The sequence below is a fragment of the Trachypithecus francoisi genome, unplaced genomic scaffold, assembly GCF_009764315.1.
Source record: "Trachypithecus francoisi isolate TF-2019V2 unplaced genomic scaffold, Tfra_2.0 Lachesis_group10, whole genome shotgun sequence".
NCBI classification, from domain to species: Eukaryota; Metazoa; Chordata; class Mammalia; order Primates; family Cercopithecidae; genus Trachypithecus; species Trachypithecus francoisi.
In genome coordinates this window covers 87,162,888-87,184,773 of record NW_022681455.1, presented here as the reverse complement: position 1 = coordinate 87,184,773, position 21,886 = coordinate 87,162,888, and the positions used below count along the sequence as shown (strand labels likewise).

Here is a 21,886-nt window from a genome sequence, read left to right as displayed (position 1 = left end):
ATCATTTGAACCCGGGTGGTGGAGGTTGCAGTGAGCTGAGATCGCGCCACTGCACTCCAGCCTGAGCGACAGAACGACACTGTCTCAAAAAAAAAAAGAGTTCGGGATCCTAACACATTGTTGCACATTTTTTGTACCACAAAAGGTATAAACGAAGGGTGGTGGGAACTCGAATGAGATAGCAGTGTTCACCAGTGTCCAGTCAAGGAAGACTTCACAGAGGGAGCAGGATTTCAGATGGGATTTGAGGAAAAGGGTTTAAGGACTATCAATGACTTATCACTGATTACTCTTAGGGTTTTCGGGCTAAATTTCAGAGTCCTTGTCATGGCATTCAGGCCCTCCACAACTAGGTCAAGGGAAACGCCAAGGAAGAAACATCCTGAGTGAGATGCCTATGCTGAAGTCTTTGCTATCAGTTCAGGTTCCAAGGGATCAAAAAATCTTACTTTTCTGTCTCCATAAACTGTAAATGGGTTGAACGCAGGCACTTTTGTAACACTCCTTTCTCCGGACCAGGCCTCTGTACATCATAGCACGTGGTAGATGCACAGCATTCACTTTCTGAGCGAAACTAAAACGAATGTAAATCAAGTCACCTGGTGGCCAGAGTTGCCTTACACCATCTAAACCTCTGGTATTAGCTAATTTTAAAGCTATCAAGAGGCTTAAACACGTGGTCCAGATGCAACATGTGGACCCTGGTTTGGACTGGAATGCCACAAACCAATTGTAAAAGGCCATGCGATCATTTGAAAAACCTAAATATAGACTGGGAATTAGATTAAGGAATTGTTAATTTCATTAGATGAGATTACGTCGTCATGCTTTTAAAAGTTGTCTTAAATATATACACTCAGGGTATTTATGAATGAAACGGTTTCCCTGAACACTACAGATGTATGGGGGAGCGAATGAAACAAAATTGGTAAAATGTAGCTAACTGCACTACGGGGAGTAATAGACTGCTTTTGCTGAATGTTTCATTATTCCCATAACATAAAACATAACATACACACACACGCTCCCCAGTTTTTTTCATCGTAAGCCTCGAGGGAGCCAGACCCAGAGAGTCCACCGCCGTCCTGGATTCTGAGAACGATTTCTGCGCGCCAGGCGGGCCTCCTGCAGGAGCCGGGGCCCACTTTCTTTCCCGACTGACTCGAAGCTAACGAAGCTGCCGCGCAGGCCTGTTAATCTCCTCAGTACCCAGTGCGAGGTTAAACACGCGACCTCGCAACCATGGCCTTTGAGAGGAAGCTGAATTCCTGGGGTGCGCCGTGTATAGTTCATTTCCTACGTTGGCCCTGCACAACAGCCTGCATCCAGAGATCAGAGAACCGGCCACACGCTCCACTACCCTTACCCAGTGGCCGCGCCTCGGGCGCTCGGGGGCGGGCTCCGCACTGCGACGTCACGGCGCACCGTGCGCCCGGTCAAAGTTCAGCCCCGCCCCCGCTTCCCCCTCGCTGTCTCCCTCGGCCTGTGCCGCTGCCGACGCCGCTTGTGGGCCCGGCTCCTCTCCGTCTGCTCCGCCACCTTCTTCCCGAGTACCGCCCGGCCGGCCGCCATGGCTAACGTGGCTGACACGAAGCTGTACGACATCCTGGGCGTCCCGCCCGGCGCCAGCGAGAACGAGCTGAAGAAGGTATCCGGGAGCGGGCCGGGCGGGCGGGTGTGAGGGGCGCGGGGCCTGCGCGGCCGGGGATGTCTTCTTCAGCCAGGCCGCGCTATTGGGCGGCCCGCGAGCCGGCGCCGGCAGTGAAGGGCCCGGGCTGGGGATCGGCGGCGGCGGCGGCGGGACCGGCCTCTCCGCGAGCCGCGCACTCCGGCCTCGGCTGACCTTGGGCCGCCGGCCCCGCCCGCCCGCAGATGCAGCAAATAAAACTCACTCCTGCGCAAACACGACGGTAGCCCTTCCTCCCTCCTCGGGCGAGCGCCGGGGGCCGGTCTCCCCCAGGAGGCAAGCAGCTCGCCCGGCTCTCCGCGTCGAGATCACCACCCCGGAAAAACAGGTTGGACCGAGGTGCTCAGCGCATCCCGGCCCCGGGAGAGAAGCTGTCCGCCCCGCGGCCGTCGGCCCCGGGTCTGGTGCTCCGCGGGGAAAAACGGCGGGGAGGTCCGGCGGGGAGGTCGAGGCCGCCCCCACAGAGCGCCTCGGGCAGCTGGGGTTGTTTCCTGGGATCCCCGGCTGCAGGCTGCGGGAGCTCCTCCCTCTCTTCCTCCCTCGCCCATTGACCCGGAGGTAGCGTGGGTCTGTGTTTGGATGCATTGTTCTGTGGTCAGGTAATGCTAATGTCCTGTACCTGCTTAGGAATAAACCGTGGTCCCAGCCAAACGCCTGAGTGTTCAGTAAACATGAATAGAAGGCCTTTTATCGCTGTTTGCAATGCTGCGATATCTTTGAAATCTCAGGATTTCAAAGCACACGAGGCGTTTAAGCCCCACAGCATCCTCACCGGGCTAAGAGCATCCGGATTTGTAAGCCGAGAAAAATGAGAATGCTCCTTAGGCAGTGAGAAGAGTGCAGTGGACTTCCTGTTACCTTACCGGAAATGCTAGTCTGTATTATATAATTCACGAGCCTCCGTGAATGAAGATTTAAGTGCTGTAGGACCCAAACACCTCGTTGAGAGTGTGCAACTTTACTACCACCAAAGTTGTCACCACGACCCCAGTTAACCACCACGTGCAAATAAAACACCTAAAAACACTACCTAGGACCACCTTGACTTTTTCATGTTGTTACAGTTAGAAGGAAGGCATGAGCCATTGGGAGCAGAAATTGTGACTTTAGCTTGATTTATAGTAATGTTTTGCAGTCCGTAAAGCTTAACAGTCATTTATCTCCAATTTATTAGGGTGGTCTTGGTCTGGTTACTTGGCCATCAGACACTTGACGATAGGGAAAATATGGATAATGGTTGAACGTTTTGTTTTTCCCTATGGCATTGCTTCATTGTTTTATCTGGTTTTCACGTCACTGTAACTATTTTGAAGTATAACTACAGTCTACTTGGTTATATTACATTAGTAAACAGTATCGCAAGAAAATGCCAAAGAATACAAATAGAAAATATTTTTGGAAGGTTATAACTCTAGAACATTACTTTTCAGAAAAGTGGATATGAAGTTATTACAAAACTTTAAACTGGTGTTTAGTTATAACCTTCTTTGTTTTTATCCATTTTCAAAGGCATACAGAAAGTTAGCCAAGGAATATCATCCTGATAAGAATCCAAATGCAGGAGACAAAGTAAGTTATTTGTCATTTTTTTTATTCCGGGGGTTTTAGTTTTAACTTAAATTGCCCTCCTTGAAAAAAAAGGAATATTGCTCCAACTATGCCCACACAGCCACATTTTCATAATGTCAAAGAGTATTTTAGTTTTAGAATAAGAGTACTACCATTCTGAGGAGTGGTGGGTGGTAAATAGAAGCAGAATCAAGTCAAAGGTAACTTGTCCCTTTTATTAGAATTAAATGGATTCTGGACTCCCATAGCCTCTCCCCACTCTTCTACTTGAAAATGCAATTATTTTTATTTTTACCTTTTCTTTATAGTTTAAAGAAATAAGTTTTGCATATGAAGTACTATCAAATCCTGAGAAGCGTGAGTTATATGACAGATACGGAGAGCAAGGTCTTCGGGAAGGCAGCGGCGGAGGTGGTGGCATGGATGATATTTTCTCTCACATTTTTGGTGGGGGATTGTTCGGCTTCATGGGCAATCAGAGTAGAAGTCGAAATGGCAGAAGAAGAGGAGAGGACATGATGCATCCACTCAAGTGAATATCTTGTTTTGTTGTTTTAAAAAATTAGGTACTTTTTGTCAAGTGGAATATTGACTCAGTAGAAGAAAAAAAACTCATAGAATGTTCTGTCCTTCATCAGAAAAACTTCCATGTGCCTCGTCTTCTTTTGGTGACTAAATAGAATTTGATTATCTGACTGTTTCTGTTTTGCTGTAGGTCTTAAAAGGATGGTAGATATTTTTTAACGAGAGGAAGGTAGTTTTATATGGTTCTGAGGCTGCATGTTATTATAGGACTTAAAATTTCAAGTGTGAAGATCATTTTCTTTTTTCTTTTCTTTCTTTTTTTGAGATGGAGTTTCGCTTTTGTTGCCCATGCTGGAGTGCAATGGCACAATCTCAGCTCACTGCAACCTCCGCCTCCTGGTTTCAAGTGATTCTCCTGTCTTCAGCCTCCCGAGTAGCTGGAATTACAGACGTGGCACCACACCCGGCTAATTTTGTATTTTTAGTAGAGGTGGGGGGTTCCTCCATGTTGGTCATGCTGGTCTCTAACTCCCAACCTCAGGTAATCTGCCTGCCTCGGCCTCCCAAAGTGCTGGGATTACAGGCGTGAGCCACTGTGCCTGATCTTTTTTTTTTTTTGAAATGGAGTCTCACTCTGTCGCCCAGGTTGGAGTGTAGTGGCACCATCTAGGCTCACTGCAACCTCCGCCTCTCAAGTTCAAGCAATTCTCCTGCCTCAGCCTCCCAAGTAGTTGGGATTACAGGCACCTGCCACCATGCCGGGCTAGTTTTTGTATTTTTTTAGTAGAGACAGGGTTTCGCCATGTTGGCCAGGCTGGTCTTGAATTCCTGAGCTCAGGTGATCTGCCCGCCTCAGCCTACCGAAGTGCTGGGATTACAGGCATAAGACACTGCATCCAGCCTATTTTCTTTGAAGTGTATGAATCTTCCAAGTTACCTTTTATTTAAAAACTAAAAATGAGTGACTGTCTGCCTACTTTGTGTACATGTTAGAGTCACTCATTACTTGATCCTCAGTGTGAACTCTCCTAAGTTGGTTTCCATGGAGCTTGCTGGCTTCCAGCCTGACATTAACCTGCCAACACATGAATGGTGCCTGACCTTGATCTTAGACTGTGAATCCACAAGCCCTCTCCAGTATGAAATTAGCTATTTCACTTTGCAAAATCTGGGAGGTCTTTTTTCCCATTCTTTTTTTCGTGGACCGATAAATTATTTTATTAGCAAATATCAGTGGCTGAAGTTCAGGTACTTAAAATATTTCATAATATCCTAGTTTATACACTTGAGTAAATTAGAGGAAGTCATGTTATCTGTTAACTTGAGTCTCATTAAATCCTTAAATTTATTTTTTAAAAGAATTTACCCTCAGAAATTAACATTTGGATACCATTCCAATGGTAATATTTGTGCAGTGCAGGTTAATTCGTTTATATTTTTCTTTAATATAGAAATGGTCTAAAAGGAAAATAGGATCAAAAGAGTGCTGTCTGTACTTTATAGTTCTTCATGTTTAAAGAAATGTTATGCTATATAGTAAAACAGTTTTCTGCTGTTTTAATATTTCAAATTTTCCTGTTATTACAAATACTGTGTTTATAATACTGCATTCCATGATTTAATCATTTACCTTTTATATAGGGTATTGCCAGGTTTTTTTTTTCTGTAATAGATAGTGCTGCTATGAGTATCTTTATGTAGAGCTTTGTTTCTCCTTGGCAGAGATTCCCAGGCAGGCATGAGTGTTTTGAGGCTGTTAAATACAACTAAATCGCCTTGCAGAGGGATTGTGCCAGTTTAGGCCCCACTAGTGGAGAGTGCCAGCCCTGCCAAACCATTACCTGCATTTTTCCTTCCTTGGCCTTCTTTGTTGAAATGTGTATTTTTTTCTGGCTTTAGGGTACTGGTTGTGCATATCAATTGTAATTTAATATGTAGGGGGAAAAAGCCGATTTTTAAAAAATGATTTGTTACAGAGAGTATACGAGATGCAACAAGCTTTTTTGTCTAAGACTCAGCTGTAGATAGGTCATTATTTGACAGTGTTGTTGGTAATGTTTTGTCCTTACATGTGGTATTCTTATCCTGTCTACAACAGTTTTAAGTTTCTGAGAATAACAATTTTGAGAAAGTTTGAATATCACAAAATAGTGTAGGTGCTTTGTAAAATACTTTTAACTATTTTTTTGTTCCTGTAACTCCCAGGATTTTAAAGCAAATCATTACAGGATGACCATTCCTAATCTGAAATCTGAAATGCTCCAAAATATGAAACTTTTTGAGCACCATCATGATGCCACAAGTAGAAAACTCCACACATAAGTACTTGTCTCACTCTGTCCTCCAGGCTGGAGTGCAGTGGTGCGATCTCAGCTCACTGCAGCCTCAATCTCCAGGGCTTAAGCAATTCCCGTGCCTCAGCCTCCTGGGTAGCTGGGACTTCAGACATGCCACTATTCCTGGCTAATTATTTTTTATTTTTTGGTAAAGATGAGGTCTCTCTAAGTTGCTCAGGCTGGTCTTGAACTCCTGGGCTCAAGCGATCCTCCCTCCTCGTTCTCCTGAAGTGCTGGGATTATAGGCATGAGCCACTGCACCTGGCATGAAAAACGATTCTTTCCCTCCTTTCCCTCCTTTCTGTCATACTATTGGTAGGGCCACTTTTATTTTTTTTAAGACATATGCCATCTAAGTGACTCCCTTAAGCTGAAATATAACTTTGTAGCCTTTCTAAATTGTCCATGGAGGAAACAGGGACTCTGGAGCCAGACATCTATGTGATCTTAGGCAAGTTACTTGACTGTTCTGTGCCTCAGTTTTATCACATAAAATGGGAATAATAATTGTACCTCTTCTGAAGGGTTTTTCTTAGGAGTTAGGTGGAGGGCTTATGCCTTAGAACAGAAGGTTGTGATGTCTGAGTTTGTGAAGTCATCAGCTTTATCAGAAATTCTACCACAGCAAATTGTTGGCCTGATGCTATAGGCTCTGACTTTGAGTATGGTATATATACTGTCTGTAGTCATAAAATATTTCTGTTAATTTCAGCCATAAAATAAACCTCAGTTGAATTGATTTAATGTGAGATTATGAGGTATTTTTGAATTCTGTTTTAAAAGTTGATAATGAATTTGCTGTATCAGCTGTTATTTATATCTTGTATTTGAGAAAATGTGGCAAAATTTGATTGAAGCTGATTATTTTCTTTCCAGAGTATCATTAGAAGATCTGTATAATGGCAAGACAACCAAACTCCAACTTAGCAAGAATGTACTCTGTAGTGCATGCAGTGGGTAAGTGTGTCCTCTGGTTTATTGGGTACATTTTGTCTGTTCTTTAAGTGTCACACTGAATGTCTGTACCAGGTAAAAATTGTTACGAGTTAAAACTTACGGCCGGGTGCAGTGGCTTACATCTGTAATCCCAGCACTTTGGGAGGCTGAGGTGGGTGGATCACCTAAGGCAGGAGAATCACCTGAACCTGGGAGGTGGAGGTTGCAGTGAACCAAGGTTGCGCCACTGCGCTCCAGCCTGGGTGACAGAGTGAGACTCCATCTCAAGAAATGCGGTGACTCAAGCCTGTAATCCCAGCACTTTGGGAGGCCGAGACGGGCGGATCACGAGGTCAGGAGATCGAGACCATCCTGGCTAACACGGTGAAACCCCGTCTCTACTAAAAATACAAAAAACTAGCCGGGCGAGGTGGCGGGCGCCTGTAGTCCCAGCTGCTCGGGAGGCTGAGGCAGGAGAATGGCGTGAACCCGGGAGGCGGAGCTTGCAGTGAGCTGAGATCCGGCCACTGCACTCCAGTCCGGGCGACAGAGCGAGACACCGCCTCAAAAAAAAAAAAAAAGAAATAAATAAATCTTAGCAGAACATTTTCTGATAACTTCTGAAAGTCAATTTAAACACAAGTTATTGTGTTTAAATACAAGTTATTGGGGTTGAAGATAAGGTAAAAGCACAATTTCTGTGTGTCATAGCTTATTGGAGTGGTCTGTGGACAAAAACCTAATGCATAACTTGTGTTTGCTTTAGCCAAGGCGGAAAGTCTGGAGCTGTCCAGAAGTGTAGTGCTTGTCGAGGTCGGGGTGTGCGCATCATGATCAGACAGCTGGCTCCAGGAATGGTACAACAGATGCAGTCTGTATGCTCTGATTGTAATGGAGAAGGTATGTGTGCCAGTACTTCTCTGCTTTTATGTTGAAATGGATTGAGAATGCAGATATTGGAGAGGTTTACAATTTTTTATTTCAAAGGGTATTTGTTTACATCTTATTAAAGAAAAAGGAGGCCAGATGCGTTAGCTTATTCCTATAATTCCAGCACTTTGGGAGACAGAGGTGGATTGCTTGAGCCCAGGAGTTCGAGGCCAGCTTGGGCAAGATAGGGAGACATCATTACTATAGGAAAAAAAGTGTAGAAAAATATGTAATCAGGGGCTCAGGGCATGTCTGTGGTCCCAGCTGCCTGGGAGGCTGAAGCGGGAGGATTTTTTGAGCCCAGGAGTTCAAGGGAGCAGTGAGCCGTGATCATACCAGTGCACTCCAGCCAGGGCGACAGAACAAGACCCTGTTGCAAAAAATAAAAGCGTGAAAGTAATTACTCCATTATGCCTAAGCCCAGTGAACGTAGAGAAACAGTAGATTTGTATTGTGTTAGTGAAAGGTGACTCCTTAATTCTGAAAAGAGGGGCAAGGTGATTATTTGTTGCTTTGCTATTTTCTTCTTTATCAAATATAATCTTTTATATACTGTCTCTGTAGAAATGACCACCATGGGAGGACTATCTCCTTTCTCAAACAGAACCTTTTAAACTACAAAGGGACAAATAAATAATAACTAAACAAGTAATTGTTTAGTAAACAAGTAAATAAACAATTACTTGTTTAGTTACTCTGATAAGTGGAAGATTTTACTGTAACCTTTAGTTAGCTTTAAAGAATTGATCTTGAGATTGAAACTGTCCTCACAGAAGTAAATAATTTAGTCTTTGTGGGCCAAATAGTTTTTGTCACAGCTACTCACCTCTGACTTTTTAGTGCTTTTATAGCCACAGACAAACGGGTATGGCTGTGTTCTGATTAAAATTTTAATTATAAAAACAAGTAGCTCCTCCCACACCTGCCATTCTAGAGCAGTGCTATCCAATAGAATTTTTTTCTGTGGTGATGGAAGTGTTCTGTATCTGCAGTGTTCAGTACAGTAGCCATTAATCACCTATGACTACTGCATACTTCATATGTGGCTAGTGTGACTGGGGAACTATTTTAAATTTGAATTAATTTACACATAAACTTAAGTAGCTACAGGTAGATAGTGGCTACCACATTAGACAGTATAGTTCAAGAGCATCCTTTTCTACATTGCTATTGGAAGTGATGCGATAATTATGAGAAGCTACATATGATGTTTCCTTCCTGGAGAATCTTGGCATTTTACTTTATTTTTAAAAATTATTATTTTTGGAGATAGGGTTTTGCTGGAGTGCCGAGGCGCATTCTCAGCTCACTGCAGCTTCCACCACCCACGCTCAAGCAATCCTCCCACTCAGCCCCTCACCCCACAATTAACTTTGAGACCACAGGTGCTTGCCACCACGCCCAGCTAATTTTTGTATTTCTTGTAGAGATGGGGTTTTGCCATGTTGCCCAGGCTGGTGTCGAACTCCTGGATTCAAGCAATCCTCCTGCCCCAGCCTCCCAAAGGGCTGGGCTTACAGGTGTTAGCCACCACTCTTGGCCTCCTTTTATTTTATTAAAATTGCTAACTCCCACTATCAAGAAACCAAAGTTAACTGAAATCTTTTCTCATGTACCATTACCTTTTTTTTTTTTTTTTTTAATGTGAGACAGAGTCTTGCTCTGTTGCCCAGGCTAGAGTGCAGTTGCATGATCTCAGCTCACCGCAACCTCTGCCTCCCTGGCTCAAATGATTCTGCTGCCTCAGCCGCCTGAGTAGCTGGGATTACAGGCGCCCACCATGACACCCGGCTGATTTTTGTATTTTCAATGGAGACAGGGTTTTGCCCTGTCGGCCAGGCTGGTCTCAAACTCCTGACCTCAGGTGATCCTCCCACCTTGGCCTCCCAAAGGGCTGGGAGTACAGGTGTGAGCCACCATGCCCCGCCATCATTACCATTTTGAAGAACTGGTGTTTTGCAGAACATACTTTGCAAAAGTACTGTTACAGAAACAGCCCCTAAATAGTCAGTTACACACATCTTTCTAAGTCTTCAAATGTGCCAGTAATTAGCTATTAGAAAGTGACGCAATTTTTTCACACTATACTATGTATAATCACAGTTTTGCTTTTTTATACCATAATTAAATATTTCAGAAGAATATATAGAAGAGAAAAGCTGTGTTGCCCTAAACATGGCATGGATACATTACATTCTGAAATAGTGGGAAGCTGAGTCCTTCAGGCAATCTGCAGTAGTAAGATGTAAGTTTTTGTTATTCAGAATAATGCTTTTTTTTGTTTTGTTTTGAGAGGTGGCCTCACACTGTCACTCAGACTGGGGTGCAGTGGCATGAGTATAACTCACTGCAGCCTCGACCTCCAGCAGTCCTCCCTCCTCAGCCTCCCGAGTAGCCAGGATTACAAGTGTGCACTACCATGCCGGCTAACTTTTTTTATTTGTAGTAGAAGCAAGGTCTCACTGTGTTGCTAGGCTGGTCTCAGATCCTGAGCTCAAGTGATCCTACCACCCTGACCTCGCAAAATATTGGGATTGGGATTGCAGGCTTGAGCCACTATGCTTGACCTCAGAATGCTGCTTTGAATAAAAATTTAGGTAGCGATTAAAAGAAGTTCAGAAAGTATCTTTAAAGGATAAGAATATTAAGAGTATAGTATAGTACTCTTGCTGAAAGTTTCAATGACTTCTTTTTCCAGGAGAGGTAATTAATGAAAAAGACCGCTGTAAAAAATGTGAAGGGAAGAAGGTGATTAAAGAAGTGAAGATTCTTGAAGTCCACGTAGACAAAGGCATGAAACATGGACAGAGAATTACATTCACTGGGGAAGCAGACCAGGCCCCAGGAGTGGAACCTGGAGACATTGTTCTTTTGCTACAGGAGAAAGAACATGAGGTGATTTTCCTTTTTTTAGTTTTTTGTGTTTTGTTTTATTCAGAAGTACTTCTTGCTTGTGAGAAATAGGTTAGATCTGTTTGGAGTCCCTGGAGCAACTCTGCACACTGGAGAAGTTAAGGGAATCATGGCAAATTCCTAAGACAGGCTTGTGTAAGAAAGACTAACAAGGCAGGTGCAGTTAGAAGCACTGTAAGAGTCAGTTTTAGTCCTGGCTTGGTCCCCCCCCCCCCCCACCCCGAGATGGAGTTTCACTGTTGTTGGAGTGCAGTGGCGTGATCTCGGCTCACTGCAACCTCTGCCTCCCGGGTTCAAGTGATTCTCCTGCCTCAGGCTCCCGAGTAGCTGGGAATACAGGCGCGCACCACCACTCCTGGCTAATTTTTATTTTTAGTAGAGACGGGCTTTTCTCCATGTTGGTCAGGCTGGTCTTGAGCTCCTGACCTCAGGTGGTGCGCCTGCCTCAGCCTCCCAAAGTGCTGGGATTAAAAGTGGGAGCCACTGCACCCAGCATTGGTCTTTTTTTTTTTTTTTTTGACAGTTTTTTTGACTGTACCCAGGCTGGAGTGCAGTGGCGCAATCTTGGCTCACTGCAACTTCCGCCTCCCAAGTTCAAGCGATTCTCCCCTAGCTTGGTCGTTGACTAGCACTTTAACGGTAGGTAATCTTACTGTCTCAGTTTCTTTGTTTATGAAAATAAGGGCATTGGGCGTTGGACCAGTTGGTCTAAGGCAGCCTGTTTTTTCACTGTGAAACTGCTGCTCTGTTGATTTGGTTTTTACTTATTGGGTAGCCAAGTGAGCTATCCTTGAAAGAGTTCTGGGATTTAAAAAAAAAAAACAAAAAACATTTTTTTAGAAGTTTCTGAAGAATGTGGTCACTAGTGTATGTTTTGGGGGGTTTTTGTTTTTGAGATGGTCTTGCTCTGTTGCCCAAGCTGGAGTACAGTGGCGTGATCTGGGATCACTGCAACCTTTGCCCCTGGGCCCAAGCAATCCTCCTATCTCAGCCTCCCAAGTAGTTGGGACAACTGACGCACCATCATGCCCATCTGTTTTTTTGGGTTTTTTGTTTTGTTTTGTTTTGTTTTTGTATTTTTAGTAGAGACAGGGTCTTGCCATATTGCCCAGGCTGGTCTTGAACTCCTGAGCTCAAGCAATCCGCCTGTCTCGACCTCCCAAAGTGCTGGGATTACAGGTGTGAGCCACCGTGCCCAGCCTAGTGTATGTTATTTTGATTTTAGCATTGCACTTGTGTATTTTTAATGTCCATATTGTATACTGTAGACCTTACTCATAAAGAGTATATCTGGAGCTATTCATGAAAAACCCCTCCAGTAATCACCTAAATTCTTGAATGTTAGAAGCACTTGATAGGACTCTAGCTTTGTACTTGATCACATTTACTTATGCTTTCCTCTGAAAGTCATTACATCACAGGTTAACCGCCTTTTTAGTTTGCCCTAAAATTTTCTCCTATGCATAAGCCCAGTCAACACAGAGAAATGGTAAATTTGTATTATGTTCAGTGAAAGGTTATTCTTTTTAATTCTAAAAAGGTGGGTAAGCTGATTATCCATTTGAAATTTAAAGGTTATATATTTGATAAAGAAGGAGATCGTCCTTCTGTGGTGGTCATTTCTTCAAATAGAGTAAATGTTAAAAATCACTTTAAGAATCCAATAGAGAACAACAAAGCCATATTGAGATCCAGGTTTTAGAAATTTGGTTGTAATCCCTCACAAGGTCAGACTTGATCTCCTGGACAATCGGCGTGCTAGTCAGCTTTCATGACTCAGCAAAGCTACAAATTATGTATTTTGGCTTTTTGTGGAAATTGCCAACCCTACAAATAGCAAACGTCTCCTAGGTTGTCAAAAAATGAGTAGTTTTTAGAATTCTGCCTTTGGGTCTTATAGGATGAAATATTTACAAGATTTGCCATTTGTTAACATTTTAGCTACTTCCTTGTTCATTCAGTCTTGCTGCTGTGCACAGCACCATACCAGGAATATGAAGGAGAAAACTAGCAAGACAGCTAAATAATTGGGAATTCTGCTTAGATGTAGGTTAGACTGTGTTGTAAAATGGTACAGACAGTGCCTAGGCATTTTCATTGATAGAATCCTTGGAGTAGTTTGGGGTTCATTGTCAAATGATGTCTGGCAGTGCAGCAGCACGGTAGTGAGGAAGTGAAGAAGGAATGCTTATTTGCAGAAGAAAGATGATTTTTTTGGTCTGAGGCATGTCAGACTGATGGTAAAACCTGTTTTTATTCCTAATTTTAATGTTGCTGCATAATAAATTGGGTTTTTAAAAGTAGATCATTGGATTTCGAGGCAAAGGACTTAAGGTCTGGGCCCCATTTACTAGCTTTGGCTTCCCTGGACTTTTCAGATATTAAAGAGTCAAATGAGATTATGAATAAGCTTCTTTCTTGGGGCCTGTGGGGAGGTGTTGGGAAGTAAGTAATCTCTGAAAGTTGTTGGCAGCAGTGGAATTGGCATGGAATTTTCAACAGAAGGCAGATGTAACTAGTTGTCTAAGGTAGAAAAGGTGGTAAAGGTTAGAATGGAAGTTTGTCTAGTTCCTTCTTGGGAGTGCTGTATCATCTATAGTCATCATCTTGCCATGTCACTTGTCAGTGTGCCCGTTTGTGTGTCTCGGTGGTCTGATTACCATAGTGCAGTTATACAGCATCAAACTACAGAACCTGGTGATGTTAGTCACGCCTCTATAACCTGTGCTTTTGTTATTCAGAAATTATGACTTTTAAGTGTTTTCTGGCCTAGTGCTTTGGTAATCCCTCCTCATTAATTTTGTTTTTCAGAAACTCTCCGGCATTCTTGCTTGTTTATTCTGTTTAAACTTTTTAGCATCCAGTTGTTTAGCTTCTCCCCCTCCACTGCAACAGCTATCCTGATAATCATTTTTTATTGAAATCACTTTCAGTTGAACTCTCCTGTACAAGAACATAATACGTATCTCTTCCTGTTCCCTATTCTTTTTTTTAAGAGACAGAGTCTCAGCCTATCCTCCAGACTGGAGTGCAGTGGCGCAGTTGGATTTTTAGTAGAGACAGGGTTTCACCATATTGGCCAGGCTGGTCTCAAACTCCTGACCTCAAATGATCTGCCCACCCACCTCGGCCTCCCAAAGTACTGGGATTATAGGTGTGAGCCACCATGCCCTGCCCCTCCTTTTTATTTTTATTTTATTTTTTTTGAGACGGAGTCTCACTCTGTCACCCAGGCTGGAGTGCAGTGGCGCAGTCTCTGTTCACTGCAACCTCAACCTCCCAGGTTCAAGCAATTCTTCTGCCTCAGCCTCCCAAGTAGCTGGGACTACAGGCCTGTACCACCACACCCGGCTAGTTTTTGTGTTTTTAGTAGAGACAGAATTTCGCCTTGTTGACCAGGACCTCAGGTGATCCACCTGCCTCAGCCTCCCAAAGTGCTGGGATTATAGGCATGAGCTACTGCTTCCGTCCTAAAATAATATGACTTTAAGAAAGGATATTTGGTAAGATGGTTCTTAGAACACTTGCATTTTACAGTATTCTTAGCATTTTATTTTAAATTTATTATTATTATTATTATTTTTTTTTTTTTTTTTGAGACGGAGTCTTGCTCTGTCGCCAAGTCTGGAGTGCAGTGGCTGGATCTCAGCTCACTGCAAGCTCCGCCTCCCGGGTTCACGCCATTCTCCTGCCTCAGCCTCCCGAGTAGCTGGGACTAAAGGCACCCGCCACCTCGCCCGGCTAGTTTTTTGTATTTTTAGTAGAGACGGGGTTTCACCGTGTTAGCCAGGATGGTCTCGATCTCCTGACCTCGTGATCCGCCCGTCTCGGCCTCCCAAAGTGCTGGGATTACAGGCTTGAGCCACCGCGCCCGGCCTATTATTATTATTTTTAAGAGACAGGATGTCCTGTCATCCAGGCTGGAGTGCAGTAGCTGGATCATTGAGGAGGGACTACTACCGCAGGCTCCAACTCCTGGGCTCAAGGGATCATCCTGCCTCAACTAGCCTATTTTATGTTGTAATTTTTTGTCTCCCTATGTTGCTGTTTTGAACTGGCCTCCCAAAGCTCTGACCCTATATTTAGCTTTTTAAATTTTTTTTTTTTTTTTTTTTTTTTAATTGAGACAGAGTCTCGCTCTGTCACCCAGGCTGGAGTGCAGTGGTGCGATCTTGGTTCATTGCAGTCTCCGCCTCCCAGGTTCAAGTGATTTTCCTGCCGCAGCCCCCTAAGTAGCTGGGACTACAGGCGCCCACCACCACGCTTGGCTAATTTTTGTATTTTTAGTAGAGATGGGGTTTCACCATATTGGTCAGGCTGGTCTCGAACTCCTGACCTTGTGATCCGCCTGCCTTGGCCTCCCAAAGTGCTGGGATTACTGGCATGAGCCACTGCGCCTGGCCTACTTAGCATTTTTAATGCGTTGAAAAATCCTGTATTAAAGAAACTATTGGTCCCGTTGTGAGGAACACTTGAATAAATGTGCATAGATAATAGACCTTTTTGGATCTCAAACTAGCACACGCAAGAATGCCTAGAGGGCTTGTTAGGACTACGCTGGGTCCTGCCTGCCTTGTTTCTGGCAGGAATGGAAGTGGGGCCCAAGAATATGTGTTCCTAACAAGTTTCCTGAAGCTGCTGGTCCAGAACCACACTTAGAGAATCATTGGTTAAGGTAATGGTTTAACTTTGTTTAATGGGTAAATTTAGGAGAGTAACATAGGAAAAGAACCTGTCTACCAGATTTTCTATAAGTGAACCAGCCAGGATTGGTCTTTACAAGAAGAGTGACCATTGTAAAATCTAAGCAAAAATTGCAGATTGGGCATGTGAAATTGGATATATTTTTCCTACACATTGAAGGCCCAGAAACATTCTTTGTGCTTATTCTCAATACCTTTTGCATTACCTAGTCCATAGGCTTATAGTGTAATATTGAATGAGCCAGTTTTACATTTTAGTGAGATATGAAACTTGTTGGTACGTGTGTGGAGTGTGGAATTGAGCCACTTGACTTTGCTGGCTGGGTGTTACTGGTTAAGGTTTTTTTACGTTAACCTTGGACCCTCCCCCCTTTCCTGTTATGATCATGTCTGGGGAGCACTCCAGGATGAGCTTGTTCTGTAGAAGACCTCTGGGCTTTTTATACCTTTTTCACCAGAGGCAGAGTCTGAAAGTGGGCCATAATTGCAGAATATGCCTGGCCCTGTTTTGGGGGCCTCAGTTCTGTTGCTCTTATATATGCCATTGTTTACCAGTTCCAGTACACCTTCCTCATGGAAGTTTCTCACGTACTACTTTGCAGTGAGTGGTAGAAATAAGGTTTGGAATTTAAGTCAATGAACATAATGCCGCAGGGTGTAGCTCCATAATTTTTAAGAAAATGTATTTCTTGGCCGGGCGCAGTGGCTCAAGCCTGTAATCCCAGCACTTTGGGAGGCCGAGACGGGCGGATCACGAGGTCAGGAGATCGAGACCATCCTGGCTAACACGGTGAAACCCCATCTCTACTAAAAAAATACAAAAAAATCTAGCCGGGCGAGGTGGCGGGCGCCTGTAGTCCCAGCTACTCGGGAGGCTGAGGCAGGAGAATGGCGTAAACCCGGGAGGCGGAGCTTGCAGTGAGCTGAGATCCGGCCACTGCACTCCAGCCCAGGCGACAGAGCGAGACTCCGTCTCAAAAAAAAAAAAAAAAAAAAAGAAAATGTATTTCTTTTGTGCTTTATTTATAGGTATTTCAGAGAGATGGGAATGATTTGCACATGACATATAAAATAGGACTTGTTGAAGCTCTATGTGGATTTCAGTTCACGTTTAAGCACCTTGATGGACGTCAGATTGTGGTGAAATACCCCCCTGGCAAAGTAATTGAACCAGGTAAATCTTGATTTTGTCCGATTCTGGTTTTCAGGTATTCTTACAATTTGTAATTTTTTTATACTGAATAACTCTGAAAACAAATGAACACCTCTTTTGGGTAAAATTATTAATCATTTCCTCTTAATAGGATGTGTTCGTGTAGTTCGAGGTGAAGGGATGCCGCAGTATCGTAATCCCTTTGAAAAAGGTGATCTTTACATAAAGTTTGATGTGCAGTTTCCTGAAAACAACTGGATCAACCCAGACAAGCTTTCCGTAAGTGTTCTTTAAACAACAATTGACTTCCAAGTTTGGGGTTTGGTTTTTGGTTTTTTAAACAGGGTCTCTGTCGCCCAGGCTGGGGTGCCGTAGTGTGATCATGGCTTACTATATAGCCTCGACCTCCTGGGCTCAAGCGATCCTCTCACCTCAGCCCCCCGAGGAGCTGGGACTACAGGTGTGTGATGCCATGCCTGGCTAATTAAAAAAAAATTTTTTGGAAACACAGTCTCACTGTGTCACCCAAGCTGGAGTGCAGTGGTGCAGTCTCAGCTCACTGTACCCCCCGCCTCCCAGGTTCAAGTCATTCTCATGCCTTAGCCAACCAAGTAGCTGGGATTACAGGCATGAGCCACAATGCCTGGTAAGTTTCTGTTTCTTTTTCTTTTTTTTTTTTTTTTTTTTTTGAGATGGAGTCTCGCTCTGTTGCCCAGGCTGGAGTGCAGTGGCCATATCTCAGCTCACTGCAAGCTCCGCCTCCCGGGTTTACGCCATTCTCCTGCCTCAGCCTCCTGAGTAGCTGGGACTACAGGCGCCCGCCACCTCGCCTGGCTAGTTTTTATTTTGTGTTTTTTAGTAGAGACGGGGTTTCACCGTGTTAGCCAGGATGGTCTCGATCTCCTGACCTCGTGATCCACCCATCTCGGCCTCCCAAAGTGCTGGGATTACAAGCTTGAGCCACCGCGCCTGGCCTTTTCTTTTCCTTTTCCTTTTTTTTTTTTTTTTTTTTTTTTTTTGAGACGGAGTCTCTCTCTGTTGCCCAGGCTGGGGTGCAGTGGCATGATCTCAGATCTCAGCTCACTGCAAGCTCCGCCTCCTGGGTTCATGCCATTCTCCTGCATCAGCCTCCCAAGTAGCTGGGACTACAGGCACCCACCACCACGCCCTGCTAATTTTGTTTTTGTATTTTTAGTAGAGACGGGGTTTCACCTTGTTAGCTAGGATGGTCTCGATCTCCTGAACTTGTGATCTGCCCGCCTCGGCCTCCCAAAGTCCTGGGATTACAGGCGTGAGCCACTGCACCCGGCCAAGTTTCTTTCTTTTTAAGAGAGTCTCGCTCTGTTGCCCAAGCTAGCGTGCAGTGGCATGATCATGGCTCGCTACAGATGTGCTCCACCACACCCTGCTAATGCTTTTCAAAACTTTTCGTAGAGGTGGAGTCTTGCTATGTTGTCCAGACTGGTCTCAAGCAATCCTCCTGCGTCCTGAAATTCTGGGATGGCAGTTGTGAGCCACCGTGCCCAGCTGACTTCAAGTTTCTTAATAGTCATGTTACATTCAATTTTAAAGTATATTTGTATGATTAGTAGGCTTTCCTAGTTGTTAGGAAATGGAGTATTGCTGGTGTAAATGTTGATGGGTCCAAGCAGGGAATTGTAGAGAAGTAAAGTAGACCAGGTGTGGGTGGTGATGAGGACTAGCACTCCCTGAAGAGAGCAGATTCCTCACTTGCAGAGGGAGGGACCACTACCCCCTTCTCATCAGCTGGTGTCCATGCCGGATGCAGGAAGGCGTGTCTCCTGTAGAAGTTTTCTAATGTTTAAGTATTGGCAGCTAATGACCTTTTTTTTGGTTCTTAAAGCAATAGGTTGCACAAAAGATGTCTAGATTTGGCCTGTGAGTGATGAGTTTGTGATCTCTTACTTAGAGTTCAAAGTCCAGTCCACATTCCTTTTTTTAAATTTTTTTTTGAGATGGAGTCTTGCTCTGTCATTCAGGCTGGAGTGCAGTGTCACAGTCTCAGCTTACTGCAACCTCCACCTCCTGGGTTCAAGCGATTCTCCTGCCTCAGCCTTCCAACTAGCTGGGATTACAGGTACCCACCACCGTGCCCGGCTAATTTTTTGTATTTTAGTAGAGACAAGGTTTCACCATGTTGTCCAGGCTGGTCTCAATCTCCTGACCTCCTCATCCACCCGCCTCAGCCTCCCAAAGTGCTGGTGGGATTATAAGCATGAACCACCACGCCCAGCCCCTTTTTCAACTCTTAAAGAAAGGACACTGGATTGTATACATCAAAAGGAAAGTTGATGAAACTGTTACAACCAACCTGGTTTTTGTTTGTTTTAATAAAGGAACTAGAAGATCTTCTGCCATCTAGACCGGAAGTTCCTAACATAATTGGCGAAACAGAGGAGGTAGAGCTTCAGGAATTTGATAGCACTCGAGGCTCAGGAGGTGGTCAGAGGCGTGAAGCCTATAATGATAGCTCTGATGAAGAAAGCAGCAGCCATCATGGACCTGGAGTGCAGTGTGCCCATCAGTAAACTCTGCAAACAAATTGCACAGGTGGATTTTCTTTCCACATTTGCCTGATTTGTTCTCAGCAATCCAGCTGGAGTGTCTTATCAATCCAGATGAACTGAGGGACATCTGTTGGTCTATGTATAACTTTTAAAATTGGTATAGTATCTACAGAGTGTATAATTTAAACTAACCACAAAGCTTTACATCTTCATTTCGACTGTTCCATAGCAGAATAAAGCACTTGAAAGGAAACAAGACTCCCTTTCACATGTGGATATTATAAGTTTCAATCCTGGTATCTGTGCTTGATTTTTATCAGTTTTGTGTAGATTTTTATGTTTCATATTTTAAATTTAAATCCCACATTGTAAAGTTTGTATAATTTGTCCTGAAGCTTTGTGTTTGGCTGCACTTGCATAAGCTGCTACAAATAGAATAAAGAATTTCATAGCCTGTATCTATCATTTAGATGCATGGAAAAAAATGGGCTTTGCACACGATGGTTTGGAGCTGACTGGGAACAATGGAAAAAATTACATTAGCTGTGGTTGTAAGTTTTTTTGTTTTGGGGTTTTTTTTTGTTTCTTTTTTTTTTTTTTTTTTTTTTTTTTTTTACCATCTTGTGAAAGGTTTCTGAAACTCGATAATAAAAAGCAGTTGGTGTAAATTATTCTTTTGTGTCACATTTTTAGAAGGGAAAAACATAAAGAATGTATCCTTAGTACTGGTTCTTAAACAGCCCATAAAAACCCATTGGCCTGAAGCTTATATCTCAGGCCTGTGCCCATCTTATAGTCTTGGTAGACAAAAGGCTGGTAGAGACAGTCTTCAGTGGCTTCAGTGATGCTCTCTAGAGGCCAGGATGTCTTGAGTGCTGTAACTCCTGAGCACTGGGCTAGCCTGACTTCTGTATCTCCCCACCACCACCCCCTTAAAAAAATAAGGTAACAGCAAATCTATAGTAAAACCATGTCTGCATAGAACGTCTTCAAATCCTGTTTTCATTAAATGTAGAAGACGCTCTGTCTCCATTACGTTGAATATTTAGAATTGGAGAAGCCATTGATTATTATTTTGATTTTCTTTAATGTTTTATAGAAAATATGCTTATTCAGAATTTAAGAATGAAGGCAACTGAAATATGCATTGTAGTTATTTATATTTCAAACTAAAGAAAATGAGAAAAATCAGGTAAAATTGATGAAAAGGATGTTGTGTTTCTCTTTCCATCATCTGGTTTTTATCATTTCACTCTCAGTAGGTATTTGTAGAACACATTTATTTGAGGGAAGATGCACATTTTACATTTATAAAGGAACAAATGGGGAAAACTGAAAACGAAAAATTTTTAATGTATTAAATGCCATCCCTGAGCCTAAATCTAGTATTTGTAGTTTATTTCTAGGTCTGCTAGAAGCTGAAAACCTGAATGAAAAAGGTGTGCTGACACTAATCAAGGCCTGTGAGGTTTAAATTATTGACCTATCCACTCTACCTCCATTGTACAAAAAATATTTTACAAGCCTGGGCAAGATTCAACAGCATAATAGTTTTGTATCCAAGGTTACTTCCCCACAACCACTTTAAACATAAGAAATGCGGTGGCAATATAAAGTTTGTAGCCTTTCCAATAAAGGTTTATAAAACAGTTGTTCAGTGTAGTCTGTCTTTCATTTCTACCCAGGTGTTTTGACTGTAGGCAAGAAAATTATTTGGAAGAGAGTTGCTGTTAAGGTCTTGGTCTCCTTGCTCTAGTTTGTAGAGCACCTGCCTAGAGAACCAACCATACAGTGTCACCAGCACAGATAATTTTGTGTAACAGCTTTATTCAAGATATGATTTGCATACCATAAAATTTACCATTTTAAAAAATTTGCCACAATTCAGTTGATTTCAGTATATTCAGCCATCTCCACTAATTTCAGAACATTTTCATCAAAGAAGAAACCCCCAATCCATTAAGTCACTTTCTGTTCCATTCTCTCCTCAACTCCTGGTGTAATCACTAATAGCTAATTCTGCTTCTAAATATTTGCCTATTTTGGACATTTTGTATAAATTAGATCAAAATACATGACCTTTAGTGATGCATTCACTTAGCATAATGTTTTCATGGTTTATCCTTGTTGGCAGCATGGATCTGCACAGTAACAGCAGGGATACATTCTGAGAAGTGCATGGTTAGGCGGTTTCATCATGCGAACAGGGTGTACTTGCACGAACCTAGGTGGTGTAGCCGACTGTACACCTATGTGGTGTAGTGTATCGTTCCTAGACTACAAACCTGTACAGCTTGTTACCGTAGGCAGTTGTAACACAATGGTAAGTAGTTTTCTGTTTACCTTTTGGTACAGTAAAAGTACCTTATATGAGAAAAGGGCCTGGCGTGGTGGCTCACGCCTATAATCCCAACACTTTGGGAGGCTGAGGTGGGCGGATCACCTGAGATCAGGAGTTCAAGACCAGCCTGGCCAACATGGCTAAGCCCTGTCTCTACTAAAAATACAAAAATTTGCTGGATGTGGTGGCATGAGCCTGTAATCCCAGCTACTCGGAGGCTGAGGCTGGAGAATCATCCCAGAGGCAGAGGTTGCAGTGAGCCAAG

The 21,886-nt window shown here is 43.4% G+C and overlaps 1 protein-coding gene across 1 annotated transcript; it reads left to right on the top strand.

Annotated features, from left to right (window-relative positions):
• Positions 1–1,371: 1,371 nt before the first annotated feature.
• Positions 1,372–20,931, top strand: DNAJA2 (DnaJ heat shock protein family (Hsp40) member A2). The gene is made up of 9 exons (XM_033218307.1): positions 1,372–1,648; positions 3,197–3,256; positions 3,565–3,788; positions 6,994–7,074; positions 7,820–7,953; positions 10,682–10,878; positions 16,629–16,773; positions 16,904–17,031; positions 19,110–20,931. Exons 1-9 carry the CDS (start codon positions 1,571–1,573, stop codon positions 19,299–19,301), a joined length of 1,239 nt encoding a protein of 412 aa, XP_033074198.1. The 5' UTR covers positions 1,372–1,570; the 3' UTR covers positions 19,302–20,931.
• The last annotated feature ends 955 nt before the right edge of the window (positions 20,932–21,886 follow it).

Coding starts and splice junctions, on each gene's coding strand:
- DNAJA2 (XM_033218307.1), top strand. CDS start 1,571: ATGGCTAACGTGGCTGACACGAAGCTGTACGACATCCTGGGCGTCCCG. Junction 1,649..3,196: donor GCGAGAACGAGCTGAAGAAG/GTATCCGGGAGC, acceptor CCATTTTCAAAG/GCATACAGAAAGTTAGCCAA. Junction 3,257..3,564: donor ATCCAAATGCAGGAGACAAA/GTAAGTTATTTG, acceptor TTTTCTTTATAG/TTTAAAGAAATAAGTTTTGC.